At 41.0% G+C, this 15,481-nt stretch overlaps 1 protein-coding gene across 1 annotated transcript; it reads right to left on the minus strand.

The window, feature by feature from the left end:
- Positions 1-13,208: 13,208 nt before the first annotated feature.
- LOC134492282 (neuropeptide Y receptor type 2-like) lies at positions 13,209-15,138 on the minus strand. The gene has a single exon (XM_063296459.1). It carries the CDS (start codon positions 15,102-15,104, stop codon positions 13,944-13,946), a length of 1,161 nt encoding a protein of 386 aa, XP_063152529.1. The 5' UTR covers positions 15,105-15,138; the 3' UTR covers positions 13,209-13,943.
- Between the last annotated feature and the right edge of the window lie 343 nt (positions 15,139-15,481).

The raw sequence follows: 15,481 nt of genomic DNA on the forward strand, positions 1-15,481 counted from the left end.
AAGCCCAGACCTCTGTAGTCTTTGTGCGGGAGCCCAATTTCACTTTTACTGCTAGAGTTGGACAGTCAGCACTCACCATGGTATTTTTGCGCCCATCCTCCTCCACCTGCCTGCAGGCGCTTTTCAAGGCAGGTGGCTGGCGTTTCCCACCGGTTCCTTAGAGTCATCTTCAACCTCTCCCGAGAAGTAGGGTACTTCTTCAGCATCGGCCACCCCCTTGGCTGCCATCATCCACCGCGATGAGGGCAGCGATTTGGCCGGCAGTTTGCCCGCCCGGTCTCCAGCCTTGACTTTTGGGCAATCAGCTGTTCGGTGTCCTTCCTTTCCACATCGGAGACACTGACCCTTCACATAGCACCGATCTCTCTCCTCTTCCCAGGCTCTGTAGCCTGGCCGGGCAGCAGTTGCGGCACTTTGGGGTCCCCTCATGGTGGCTGGTTGCCTTTCCGGTTGCTTGGTTTGCATGTAGGTATGCTGGGCATGCTCAGCCTTGCTGGCCAGACAGATCCATTTGTACAATGTCTCTGGGTCATCTCTGCACAACGCCCACCACAGGACATCCCTATTGAGTCCCTCTTTAAACTGTTCTATTAAGGTAGACTGGGACCAATTGGTAATTTTCCCAGCTAAAGCCTTAAACTCCAGGGCATAATCAGCTACAGACAGTTGGCCCTGGCTAAGATCCTTCAGTGCCCTTTTAGCTCTTGCTTTGGCTAGCGGATCTTCAAAGTGCAGCTTTAACGTCCACATAAATTCCTCGAAATGCTCAAGCTCAGGGGAGCTAGCCTCGCTTAATTGAACATACCAATCAGCCGCTCGTCCCTTCAGCTTGGTGGCAAGGGCAGCTATTTTAGACTCTTCAGAAGGGAAACAGGGTCCAAACTGTTTCATATAATTTTTTGCATTAGTGAAGAAGAAAGACAATTTAGTTGGATCCCCATCAAACTTGACAGAAAAGTCTTTCACCCCCACTCCTGTTGGAGCTGAATTAGCGGCTGTTTGAGTGGTTGGGCCCCAGGTTACAGTAGTTCTCCTGTCTCGGTGTGGGGACACTGATGGACGGGCTCTGCGGGGTGGAGATCCATCCTGGCTTCATCTCCGGCCCCGCTCCGCTGTTGGTCCGGGTGAGGGGATGGAGGATGATTGTGTGGAGTTGGAATCTCCTTTGTGCCTCAACAGCCCCCCCGCCCCCCATGACAGAGACAGGGCTTTTAGCATGAACTCCATCGATTCTAATTTGGCCTCTACCACTCTTAGCCTTTCAGGGGTTTGAGATACCTCCTTCCAGGATGCCTGAGACGTCCCTGGCTGGGGTTCTCCCATTTCATCCCAGGTGATTAACTCTGCAGGCGATTTGCTGGGTGCCGGTTGCTTTGGTGCTCTCCCCTCTTTGGATCCCTCTCCCCTCTTTGGATCCCTCGGTACCAACGAGATCCCTCCCCCCATACAATCTTCCCAGGCTCACAATCCCAGGTGCTCCTAACAGCTCCTGATGGTCCGCGGGAAAAGTCCTTGAGTAGACCACATAACCCAAACACATTCCACAGATACAGAGCTTGCCACAATGTTTCACAGCAGCTCCCTCCCACCATAAACGCGCGTCAGCACCATGGCATGTGAAAGGTTATGATGTACAGTGCACATTGAAACAGTGAACATGACACTCTACAGCTGTCTAAAGAGGGATCTTCTTCAGACAGAAGTATACAACAGGAATTGATTGATGGGAATGTCAGTGGATGATTCATACTCTGGCAACCTCAAGGTTAGATTACTGCAAGCCAGTCTTCATTGAGCTGATTTTCAAGTTGGTCTGGAAATTACAGCTAGTTCAAAATGCCATGGCTAAGTTGCCAAAGGTGGAAATTGATCCTGAACATATCTTGAATGAGCTACACTGGCTGCCTCTCTGCTGGCTGGGGAATTCTGGGAGTTGAAGTCCACACATGTTAAATTTGCTGAGGTTGAGAAATACTGGTATAAGCTATGCTCAACGTGGCTTCTGGATATCTCACCACCAAATATATCTGCTAACACTTGAGTGGGGTTGCCTTTTTTAAGGTGCCACCCTTGCAAGGCATTCACTATAGGGCAGCTCAACATAGGGTGCTCTCAATGTAGGTTTCCCAATGATGATATTCATTCCTGATCCAATTATAACAGGCTAGCTTCTATTGCACATGCAGGTGTTGGAGATTTGAATTCAGCAGGACCCCTTGTTAGAGGAGGACTTCCTGAATGAAAATGGAACACTGAAATAATATTGAGTCTGTAAGTGATCAAGGGAGAAAAAGGCACATTCTTTATAGTTATTATATTTGAAGTAAAAAACAGATTTATTAGAAAAATGCATAAGGATAGAAAAGCAAGAGTGAGGAGGGAAGAGGCAGTTCCCTTTTGTCTCTTGAACAAAGAGGCTCATTTCACTAACAGGCCAGGTGGGAACAGGGGCAGTGGGCAAAGAGTCTTCTCCCCATCCTGGTCTCACCATTGGCCCTGGTGGTTGAAACAGCTCCTAAGCACAAAGGGGTGAGATGCAAGGCCAAGCTTCAGATGAACTTATGCTGCTGTGTGGTTTAGGCAATGCTGCCCTGCAGCCTAAGCTCCTGGTCTCCTGTGTGGTGCCAGCCTGTTTCTTAAACCAGCTTCAGAAAGCCCAGTCCAGATTACAGTGGGCTTGGAATGGGGCCTGGCTGGTGCTCAGTCTCTGGACTATGGCTACCACAAGACCTCACTGGTTGCTTCCCTGTTTCTTGTCCTTCCCATCCATGCAGTAAAGGCAACCCTGTCTGGCTGGCTGGCTTCTGTGTGGGCTGGTCTCCCAGTGCCTGCCTTTTCCTTCTAGTGATTGTTCCTTCCTCACTACTCCCCAGGCCTTTCTGTGCTCTCATAGACATTTACACACAGGGATGCCTAGAATCCGCTTCCCAGATTATCTCTTCAGATACTGTAAAGGAATATGAAGATGATTGTAATGAAGAAATAGATGAACTGTTAAAGGAGGACAACTCAGTCCTGAGAAAGCAGACAGCGTGAAAAAGAAATGCAATATAATCCTGCCTTGATTTGCGTTGGCATAAGAGGATTCTTATACCAAATCCTGCAAAGGGGAACTCAGGCAGGCTTTCGAGCTTCTGTTATCATAGCCTACACCAATAGAATTCCTTCAGTCCTCCTGGTTTCTGATTCTTGACCTGGCCTATGCTGAAGGGGTGAGAGCTGCTAACAGACCGTCACCCCCTCCACCACCACCACCACCACCACTACCACCATCTTTAAGGTACCATCGTTACTTTGATGCTATAATAATAAAAGCAACAGGGAAACAAGTTGGTTTTTTTGTTCCTACCATCCTCTGTAGGTTCATGAAACTTTGTAGCATGGAAGAACTAATAGTTAATCTTCATGTTTGTTCATGAAACAAAGTAGCAAATGCTTCTATGCTGCAACATACATACATGCATTTTCAGGGAAGGGAAGCTTTACAGTACTGTGGGCAGGTGAAGGGAAAGCAAGAGAGATATGCTTCACCCAGCTGGGCAGAAACAGAAAGGGTACCCATTGGGAGATGTAAGGATTCGACACTACCCACTATGGAGGAATGGTTGGTGAAGTTGACAGATTTTGCTGAAATGGATAGATTGACTTCTGTGATTAGACAAAAGACACTATCTACATTTATTGGTGACTGGAAGCCTCTTGGGGACTTTTTGCGTAAAAATGAACAAAAATGAACTTGTGATTTATGGTTCTGATGATTAGACAGGACAGATTATAGAAAGAAGAGTAATACAGTGTACCATTAGAGAGAGAGGTTAAAATATATTGTACTTAGAACTGCTGTGAAGAATATCAGAAGCCACTTCTTTATAACTTTTTTTCCTTTTTTTCTATTTTTCCTCAAGTTTTTTTCTTTTCTTGCACTTTCTGTTTTTTCTTCAATTTCTTTCTTTTTCCTTTTTCTTTCTTATTTTATATTAGTTTGGGTTAATTTTTATCTTCTTGTTTAAAAGCTTTAATAAGACACACACACACACACACACACACACAGATGTAAGGATTGAATGAAGCATGAACTCTAGAGATGAGGATAGTGGGCATGCCAGGTTCAGAATAAAAATAACCAAGTTAAGTACCTCCCTTATGGTACATTTCAACCAGAAACCAGGACACAATTATACTGAACCATAAATTTATTTATTAACATGTGTAGTACTGGCAGCCATGCAGCAGAAGCCTACAGTGGGGTTGCACACTCTCTTTACAGACTTATGCAAATTATTATTTTTATTTTATTAGTTACATTACAATTACAATTAATTAACAACAATATAATAGGGCACTGCAGTCAATGAAATTGATAAAGTTAACATTATATGCAGATTATAATATACAATGAGGGGTGGATAAATGAGGTCACACTTCTCTATTCAATGCAATCCTCACTTAAACAGAGGGTTTAAGAATCTTAGCTGAATTGTTAATTTCACTTAATCTGGAAAGCGCTAAATCTGAAAGATTCCCAAATGGCTAATGTAATTCTGAGCGGCTAGCTTGCATCCTGAAGTTAATACTTTCACCCACTGTCAAGCCCTGCGAGGCTGCCAAAGTCAGAAAACAAGAACCACTTGGATCTCTGGACAGATCTTTATTGCTGATAGGGTGATGTAACTGAATCAGTTCTCCCACTCAACTTATACTTAGCATAATTAAGGCAGAGTTGCCATGAGTCTCTTTCTCATGCTTCCCTCCCTCTCCTGGGAGGAAGTGTCCCTTTTGCAGTTTCCTCCCCTGCTTTCCCAAGGTTTGCCAGACATTCCATCACACCATCCTTGGCCTTGCCCATGACATTACCATCATCCGCCACAGTGTCCAAGATGCTGAGCAGCATCTAAATGAGTTCAGTTGGTGAGCAGAGCACTTGGCCTGAAAAGCCTCAGTGCTTCTGCCCATACCATGAAATAAAACTAGACGATGAGCCACTAGAGGATGTCAGTTGCTACATCTACCTCAACAAGGAGATCTGTGCCACACACATGACTGGTGAAGAGAAAAAGGGCTGAAGAGCAGAAGAGTGGCTCAGCTTTTGTGGTATAAAACCAATCCTACAGCAGATGGGAAACCACCAAAGCAAGTCTGGACACCTTCAGGGCTTTAGTCATACCAGCAACAATCTATGGCTGTGAAGTTTAGAACCTAAACAAGCAGAAGCAGAGAAGCTTTGAGTGATGTAGTGTGCGATAGAGAGGCAAATACTAAAGATCTCGCTGAGAGACCAAATCCAAAATGCAGAAATTTGTCACAGAACCAACTTTAAAGATGTCATCAGCATGCTGTGCTCTTGCACAGCAACATACTCATGGCCCTATAACTTTGCAGATCCATGAAGTCCACCACCTGGGAGATCCACATAAAAAACAGGCAGAGCTTTGATCACACCACAGTGGCTGCCATCTGGACTTCATCAACCACACACTGTGGACACTGCTGGGCTGGGGGCAAATTATTTATTTATTTTATTTATTAATCAAATTTATCACCCCCCATCTCCCAAAAGGGACTCTGGGTGGCTCACAACAAAACATAGATAAAAATATAAGACTATAAAACACCACAATACAAATACAATAAATATAATAAAAACCTCAATGGCTAAAAGTTCTTTATGATTTGCAGGCAGAGCAGGGTCCTTCTAAGAAACTAACCATCCCCAAGAATGGCTACTCTCCCTCCCCACCCCCCAGGCATAATTACAGAACCAGCTCTTCAGCTGTTTCCTAAATTATGGCTTCTTGCAGTCAATTTTCTAAATGCTTTTTTTTTCATGAGCAGATATGTCAAATTGTATGTCTGAATTTCACCTGGATAAGTACAAGCATTCATATGACACAAGTGACAAGCTTTTAAGATTGCTGCAGCAATCAAGCCTCTTTTGATGGCAAAAGTTAAAAATAGGCTTTTCTGCCTCACACAATTTTTAAAAATCAGTATAGGCTATTTTTATGCACTTGTTCTTGTATGAATCTAGTTAAAAAGTTGTCTCATGGGATGAGTGGGGGCTAATGCTTATTTATGGCTCCTGAGATGAAACATAAAAAAAATCCAGAAAGGAGTTGTAAACCGCTTCATATTGTTGCCAAGAAAATCATATGGATTCCTCCACAAAGTCCATAAATCAAACTCAATATAAGGAGACTTTACTCGAGACTTGCAATAAAAATCAACTAGTGAACAGTAAGTTCCAGTGCTACTATGCTATCTCAGGGAAACTAGAACATTTGACCAAACATTTCTGGAATTTTGAAATGATATTTTCTAAATAGCAGGAGCAGCCTGGATAAAAAATTCTTGTGTCTAATACAAATGAGGCTAAGACACAGGGGTGGCCCTAGACAAGGTGCCCAAGCCAATCCATGTAAACCCTCACCTCCACACACACAAAAAATTGATCTCCCCCCCACCCCCAGATTTTGGCACCTTCTTTACCTTCTAGACATACTCCTAGTTTGGTCATATGAATGGGCTACCTCTGGCTAAGAGGCTCATTTTTTCATCTTCTCTCTCCCCAAGCCATATCCAAATTAATATTCATGCCACATACAATCGTCTCTTTGGAGAACCTATAGTTCTGATTTATTACGAAATATTAAAATGTATCCACGACTATTGCTCTTAAGTGTGCTGGTTCTTGCCATTTAATTTAGATATATTGAAAAGCAGGCCTTTGAACCAGTGCTTTTCCATCTTTCACTCAACAGATTAATTGACTATGATGGAACTAAAAAATAAGTCCTGTGAGGAGGACAGAATTAAGAATGCTTAGACTAGAGAGGACAAGAAGAGGAGGATATAATAACACTTTTTTGATACCTGAAAGGGAGACCCCACAGAAGAAGTTCATGACCTGTTGTTTCTCATTCCAGAGTGCAATAATGGACTTACTGTAAATTCCAACAAGGTAGATTCTGATTAAAGAGCCAGTGTGGTGTAGTGGTTAAGGCATCAGGCTAGAAACCAGGAGACTGGGAGTTCTAGTCCTGCATTAGGCACGAAGCCAGCTGGGTGTCCTTGGGTCAGTCCCTCTCCCTCATCCTTAGGAAGGAGGAAATGGCAAACCACATCTAAGAAACCTTGCCAAGAAAACTGCAGCCAGTCACCAGGAGTCAACACTGACTTGAAGGCATCACCATTATCATCATCATCATCATCATCTAGATTCTGATTGAATATTGTAAAAACAACTCAACAGGAAGAGAGCAGTTCAGCAGTAAAACCAATTTACCTACACTGGATGTGTTCACAGCCATCCCTCTGGGATGATTGGATTCTTGCACTGAGAGGGGAATGGACTTGATATCCTAAATGGTCCCTTTCAACCCAGTGATTCTATGTTGGGTTCTAGGGTGAAGCAAGTGAAGAAATGAAATGCACCTTTGTCTATATCTCTTAGTTTTGTTACACCAGAGATCTAACCTGTAGCATTGATTGCCTGAAATAGGAGATGATGGGAATTTCCCATTAAGAGCAGAATGGTTGTTTCCTTTCATAAATTACCAGGGTGGGCTGCTGATTGAAATCAGTAGCTTAGTAGGGGGAAGCAGGCACTTCTGATGAGCACTGGGTTTCTGGGCATGCCATTTTATTTGCATTACCCAGAATAGAGATGGACAACCTTTTGGGAGCTAGGGATACAACACTTACCATTTTCTGAAAAAGGGCAAAGGCCACAATAGGCAGTTTTGATAGGGCAAAGCAATCAGTCAACACTTTTTTCCATGTTTGGGGTGTGTGTGTTGTTTTAATTATGTTAAACCTATTTATATTAAAGGGATTTTTTAATACTATGGTTTCCATGTGCTTCCTTCCTCAAAATAGCAGGAAATGAGACCACAGATTTTCAGCTAGTGTTATCTAACTTGGAGGGCTGAATCCATCTCTGGGGCTTCAAGATTTCTACTCCGGAGCTAATTAAAGTGATAGCTTCCGCCCCCCCACCCTCATGAAAATTACAGATGGCATAAACTCTCAGATTAGGATTGGGAACATATTAGAATCCCAATCCAGTCAGACTATTCTGCAAACGCACACTAACTATTTCTGAGACAAGTCCTGCATTTAAGACCAGACCTATACATCTAAACTTATTTGGGTCTTTTTTGAATGTGGAGGTTCTTAGAAAATAAAGAAAAGACCCTCCAAACCATATTCAGGAATGTTGAGTGGGCTAAGACCAAATGAAGATGTTGAATTATATCATTTGGATGGGATTGCTCTGCTTACGTTTGCAAATGCCAATATTCTTTCCACAATGCTGCAGTTAATGGTGGGGGGTGGAGCTTTCCTCCTCCTCCTCCAATCTCTTCTGCCAGACAGGTCTTGAGTTTGCTCAGCCCACCCTTTGATACTTTCAGCTTCCTTGTCTTGGAAATGTGTTAAAATGTCATCCCATACTTCCATATACAGTAACAATTTGAATATGTGGTGGTGGTTCAACAGATTCATGACAGATTCAAGGGCAAAACAGATTCATTACTAAAAGGTGCAGATGTGTATGTTGATATACCTCATTTTCCTATTACAGTGTGGAATGCAAAGGTCTTGAATGTATTGAATCTCTGTAATGTCATGCCAAGAAATAGCTGTGTTGAGAAACTTCACCTTCACCTACTTTTCTCTGATCTCACCCTCTCATTCTCTTTTGCACCAGAATTCGTAGAGCTGAAGCTTTTTCATCGTTTCTTCTAGGGGACTCTCTCCCAGCTACAATCACAGAGAAGAAAGATTTCCTGGGATTCCTCTGTCAAAGCAAATGAACACAGCACTATTCTCTTTACCTTTTTTTCCTGCTGCCTCCATGGGCACAAATATCTTATTTGCCAGCTCAGAGATAGCATGCCTCTAAATACTTGTGATGACTGCCACTCAGTTTACCATTAAATCCGATTCATACGTGTTAAGCAGAAATCTCTTTAATGGATTGTAGTGTGCAGTACAGAGAAAAAGTTGCAAAGAGAAGTTCCCGTGCTTTCCCCAAGTTAAACAGTCCAGTGAATTCAAACCCCTCCCTCTTCTTTGGTATGCAGCCCCCCTTTCCGTGCCAGTCCATTCAGTTCTGTGCAGGTGTCTGCAGTGGCTCTGCTGGTTGATCTTGGATGCCAGAGAGAGTCCAAACAAGATACTTTCACACTCCTGGCTTGTCCGCCCTCCCACTTCTACTGACTTGCAAGTCTCAACCCATGTGGATTCCATTCATGCATGCGAGTCAGATCAGATGTTCTGGGAATGTTTAATCTGGGAGCATGACAATACTAGTAACTGGGGAAATGAGTGGAAAGTGCTCTTCCACTCACAATATACAAAATATACAAATATTCACACCTCGGCCCATTTTCTTAGTTACAACAGGCAAGGCTTTGGTGGAGATCTCTCACACCATCCCTTGCTCTTCTTGCCTCTGCAGAGGCCACTCAACTGTATTTGTGGGAAACCACAATGTGGAAGAAAAACTACTTCCAGAAAAAGAATCACCTTCCAGCCCCAGAAGGTTGGCAACTGAACCCTTCTTAAATGGTTTTCCTTTTGGATGTGGTAGATCTGCAGTCAGTTCATCTACATGGAAAATAATATGTAGCTTGTTTGAAGCTACCACCACTCCTACAAGCATGGGCCTCCGCAGAGGTGGCAAAGGAGGAAATCTGTTTCATGATATCATGACACGTACTGTATACTACAACTTATATACCTGCCTCAGGTATCAGGATGCAAGTATGTAAAGGGGGATCTGTGTCACAATGTCACCATGATTAGCTGCAGATGTTGCTGCCTACAAGTCTTAACTTGTGCCTAATCAGTCCAAAAGTCCAATATCCTCTTTCCATCAACACGCAGGCACTGATTGTATGAGAAGTCTGTGAAAAACAACAAGCACAAGCAGGCTGGAGTTCAAGAGCATTTTCCACTAATTTTTAAAAGTTTATTTATTAGCCAAATTCATATCCCACTGCAATCATAAATGGACTTTCAGTTATTAACAAAAAGATAATAATGTAGGACTATAACATAAATATCAGTGATAAAAGACCTATTGTCTACAGAACCCAAACAATAACTAGTGTCAACACCTAAACACACCCCGTAAAAGCTCCATCTAAGAAAAAAGATATATAAAGAAATGACTTCCCCCTTCATCAAGACTATTACAAACAATTTCAGTAACTTATCACTTTCTCTAACATTTCAGCCAAAAATCTCTTCATCCCATATCTTTATCTTTTATTTATTGGCAAATAATAAAGCCTCATCATTCAGTCTTAATCAGCAAAAGTCCATTAAGCGTTGCCAGAAATAACAATGTACTGTGTGTGTGTGCGTATGTGTGTATATACTTTATACATATAAACCTTAAACACAAATAAATCAATTTCATATTCCTTTCCTTTCCTTTCCTCAGTAATTTATCATTTTCTCTAAATATACAACAAAATCTCTTCTTCTCATATCATATGTCTATAAACAAATCTTTAAAACCTCATCATTCAACCTAATCAAGAAAAAATTTGTTAAGAGCTACCAGAAACAACAATATATTGAAAATCTTGATCTTTAATCCCTTCAAATAATATCCTACAAATTAATTGCTTATTTTCTCTTCATCTCCTGTCAAAGACTCCTTCACAAATTTAACACTTTCCTTCAATTTTAGCACCATAGCTTATCACTTTCTCTAAAAAAATACAACAAAAATCTCTTATTTCTATATCTTATCTATAAAAATTTATTTTTTCTTTATACTTTTTCCCTTCCCCTTTTTTCTCTCTGCACTTTTTCTTTTTTCTTTTTCTTTGTTATATTTTTCTTAATTTGTATTCATTCTTTTTCGTTGTATTTTTAAACTTCAATAAAAATATTATAGAAAAAACAGAAAAGCTCCATCTTTAGCTGTTTCTGTAAGGTAGATAACATGGGAGCCAATTTTTCCTCAATTATTCATATTTAGTCATATTTAGAGGCATCCTGTTTCTGTTATAGTATTCCTATAACAGGTCATAGACAGCATTCATGAACAGCAAACACTGACATGAGCTCTACCAATGAATTTGTCCAATTGCTTTGAAAGCCATCCATGTGAACAGCCATTTCTATATTATTTGGAAATAAATTCTAAAGTTGAACAAGGTGGCATATGAAGAAATACTTTTGTGAATCCTTTACTATTTAGTTATTAACCAAAAGGGAGAAAATCGCTGACGTTTACACATTGCACAATGCCATAATTTGATTTGTTAGATTTTGATTTAGGACACATGAACCCAAAACATGGTTTACAGATTAGCATGTTCTTTGAACTCATTCACTTTGGGCTTATTCAACAAACCATGATTAAGTAAGACATGGCTTACCATGTTATGTGAACCAGTCAGTGTTGCCATCAATTTTATTTAGGAGGTATACTTTTATATACTACTTTAAAATGCTAGATTGAGAACTGAAAAAACCCTGGAGTGCAGTAGTTTGGTGGAAAAAATAAAGCAAGTGAGTGAATAATATCAAAACAGCAGCAACAAAAGGCTATGTTTAAAACAGTTTGACTTTGCATGTCATTGTAACTTGTAGTAAGCTACAGATCAAACCATGTGTTATGTTAAAGCACAATTATATTATGGAGGAGAAAGGATGATTCCCATAAGCAGAAAGGTTTATCTGTCCTTCACACACCACACATTCCTGAGTTTTAGTCTCTGGATCCCTTCCCAGTAGCTGCTCAAATTTTCAAACAGCCATGTACCATCCACAAATAATGTGTTTAACCCAACATGGAGTGTGGCCCTATGAATTGCCTTTCAAGAATTGGAAACTTTGAAAGGCAACATTCCCAGCAGATTGTGCCTCTTTATTTTAAGGAAAGTATCCAGATTAGCATAAGCGGATATATTTCATTTCACTGTGGGCCATTACCTTCTCTGTACAGAAAACGTATTTATGAAATGTTATTTCACAGTATATTTTGGAGCATTTGCATCTCTCTCTCTCTTGTTCTCTAGTCAAAAAGGGGAAATGACTTTAGAAGTTGTTATGAAATGTTTTAGTATTTTATCTGTTAAAAGACAAAGTAATGTTTAGATAGTTACAAATAGAGTAATATTCATGATCCAAGAAAGAAAAGACTCCAAGGCTGCTTCCAGATAGATCCTTTAATGTACATTGGCAGCAATTCATTTCACTGGGCATCCTGATGACATAGTTGTTTTATTACACATCAACTGACATTATAACCCTTTTGGCCTCCTTTCTTTCCCTTAGCTAATGAAGGTTTCATTTATACACAGGGACCTGGAGCAAACACCATTCTCAAGGATATCAATATTCCATAGCATTTCTGTACAATTCTGGATAAAGATCACCTGGAGCCATGACAGAACTGAGACTGTGTGCCTGGTACAGCATGTTGGCAATGAATGACATAATTTTCAGTTAAAGCAGGGATTCTCATCCAGGGTTCCATGGAACCCGAGGGTTCTGCGAGAGGACACTAGGGGTCCCCTGGGAGATCACAACTTATTTAAAAAATTATTTCAAATTCAGGCAACTTCACATTGAAGAGGTAAGTTTCATTCTTTATTTTTAGTTTAAGAACACTGTTAATGCATATATACAGGCCTACACATGAAACTAATATAATCATTTTGTAACTGCTGGCCTATATTTGAGCCTGAATGTGCAGGGGCTCCCCGAGGCCTGAAAAATATTTCAAGGGTTCCTCCGGGGTGAAACAGTTGAGAAAGGCTGAGTTAGAGAGACTGCTTTGCTGACTGCAGCAATGCTCACAGTTGCTTTCTGCAGCTGGCCACCTTTCCTCCTGTAGTTGTCCTGAACATTACTTTGAACACTGGAAGAACTGAGAATTCAGGACAGGGGAAACCTTTTCTTCTATATATATGCAGAACCTGAATTGGTCAAGTAGATGGGAGTTATCCCGTCTTAATTCACCCAGTGGGAATAAAGAATATAGGGCATGCTTCTTTGCAATAAAACGCTTATCAAGAATGAAGGGTATGAATGACACCTTACATTCCTGCAAGCAGGAAAGGTAGAAAAGCAACCTCATAATATGAAAGAATATTAATAATGAAAAAGAGCAGGAATTTCAATCCCCCCAAATAAATATTTACTTATTAAAGAACAAGATTTTAACAGTGACTTTTAAATGCAGAAAGTGATTGTGGAATGTAGTGTGGCTGTCACTATCAGAAGCTACTAGCCTGAGAACCTAACATTCAGGATCAATCTTTTCTGCTGGACACCGAAAAGTGAATTTGGCATTTTTTGATAATTTAAGAACTTAGTATTAGCTATTTTAAAACAAACTTTCCACAGAATCCATGTGTTACACATCTTTTTCCTTTCAGTTTTTTTGTTGACCTACAACCATAATAATTTAGTATCCAGAACTCTGACCATGAAAGAAATGATAGGGTACAGCTTTAGTATGAGGAGTGCAAAAAAATCTACAGGAAATAGAAATTAAAGGAAACACCGTGTATTTAATGAGTGTCACTGGATCCTGTAGTTTGTCGGTATTGATGCAAACAGCTTCATTCCTTCTAAGTGCCTAAAGCAGTTAAATAATCCTGCCTGCTATTTCTCCTCTCCTTCATACAGCAGTAGACATAAATTCTCATAAATTAAAGCATGCTTGCACGACACAATTTCTGCTGCTTGGAACAGGAAACACAAATTAGAGGCAAGGACTGTTTAACTTAATTGGGAAAGCAGAATGGATCATACACAAGGTGCGTTGGACAGATAGCTAAGGTGCTCTCATCTAACTGTGACAGGGACAGCATTTTGGCAAGTCAACACATTTTTATTTTTAGAAAAGACAACAGTTTTAGGTGGGCCACACTGAGTTTCCAGCCCCTGTGTGGAGATGAAGCTGCCATGCACTAAACCTGTGTTGGTAGCTGTCCATCCCCTGTGGAGTGCTTGATGCTCCCATTCAGGGTAGTGGCCTTGAACGTGCAGGACCGCCCTCGAATCGATCCCTCTGTGTACAGTCTCTCTGGCTTTTTCTGGCAGTGGAAGAACATAAGGAATCCATTGCGGTAGTTCTTATTCATCCAGCCATAGAGCAAAGGGTTTGCAAATGTGGAACACATGGCTATTACATGAAATACAGTATAAAGGAGTTTATAGTCCTGGAGGGCAAGTGCCAGATCTAGGTCTGCGGCAAGTTGGAAAGCATGGAAGGGTAGCCAAGAGACAGCAAACACCACAACGACCATGAAAAGCATCTTTGTGGTCTTTTTCCTGCGACAGTGAGTGTCATTTCTAGCAGAAGGACTAATGTGACTTTTCAGCTTGAACCATATCCTGATGTAGGCAAAACAGATGATAGAAAGAGGGAAAACATATTGCAGGATGAGCATGGACAAGCTGTATATAGTGGCATCTCTGTTTTCAGAAGGCCATTTCTCTGAGCAGACAGCTATTCTGAGATTGATGGATGGAATTTCTTCGTATCTGTATTCTCGGAAGATAGCCAATGGACTAGCGAGGAGAACAGCAACCAACCATATAGTAGCTATGATGGTGAAGCTGATCTTCTTGGATATTCTACTGTCTAAATGAAAAACAATACATCTGTACCTATCCAGAGCAATCACGGTTAATGTGAGAATAGATACATGAACACATAAACCTTGAGCAGAGGACACCAAATGACAAAGTACAGCCCCAAACTTCCACTCATCCAGCAGAGTGTAAGCCAAAGTAAAGGGCAAGCAAGTATCTACCATTAAGTCTGCCAGAGCCAAGTTAGCTATGAAAAAGTTGGTTACAGTCCTCATAGTTTTATATCTCACTATCATGTAGATGACTAAGGAGTTGCCAATGAATCCCAGCAGAATGATGACAGAATAGGCCATTATCAGTATGATCTGGACCCCCAAGATCTTGGTGCTGTCCATCATAACATCACTGGATCCTCCTTGGAATCCCTGGCTAGGGGTGACAAGGCTCCCTGCATGCCAACCAGAGGGTGGCTTCTTCTCTAAGATATGTTCTTCCAAGATGATGGTGCTGTTGGCTTGATCAAGCAACCCCATGCCTATTTTTTGTATTTATTTAGGCCCTGGGTTGACAGTTAGTATTATGCTTGTAACTTTGCCTGTAGAAAGAGAAACAAGTATAAGATTCAAAAAGATGACATTTAAATACTTCAGTTTATAATGACATATCAAATCCAGCATTTCAAACTACGCTTTAAATTCTGCAGTCCTTGTACATTAAAGTGATAGGTCTGTGGTTTTTTTGCACAGCTGAATGGCATTTCTGAAAGAAAAATCTGAACCATGTAAATCCCATTATATCTGCCTGATCAAATTAAAGCTAACCAAAATGCAAAAAATCTGACCGATTAAATTCACTTTTTTTTTCATAAAATATTTTTTCTTCACAATTCTATTTATCTAAAACTGAATGG

Source organism: Candoia aspera, chromosome 2, assembly GCF_035149785.1.
Source record: "Candoia aspera isolate rCanAsp1 chromosome 2, rCanAsp1.hap2, whole genome shotgun sequence".
Taxonomy (NCBI): domain Eukaryota; kingdom Metazoa; phylum Chordata; class Lepidosauria; order Squamata; family Boidae; genus Candoia; species Candoia aspera.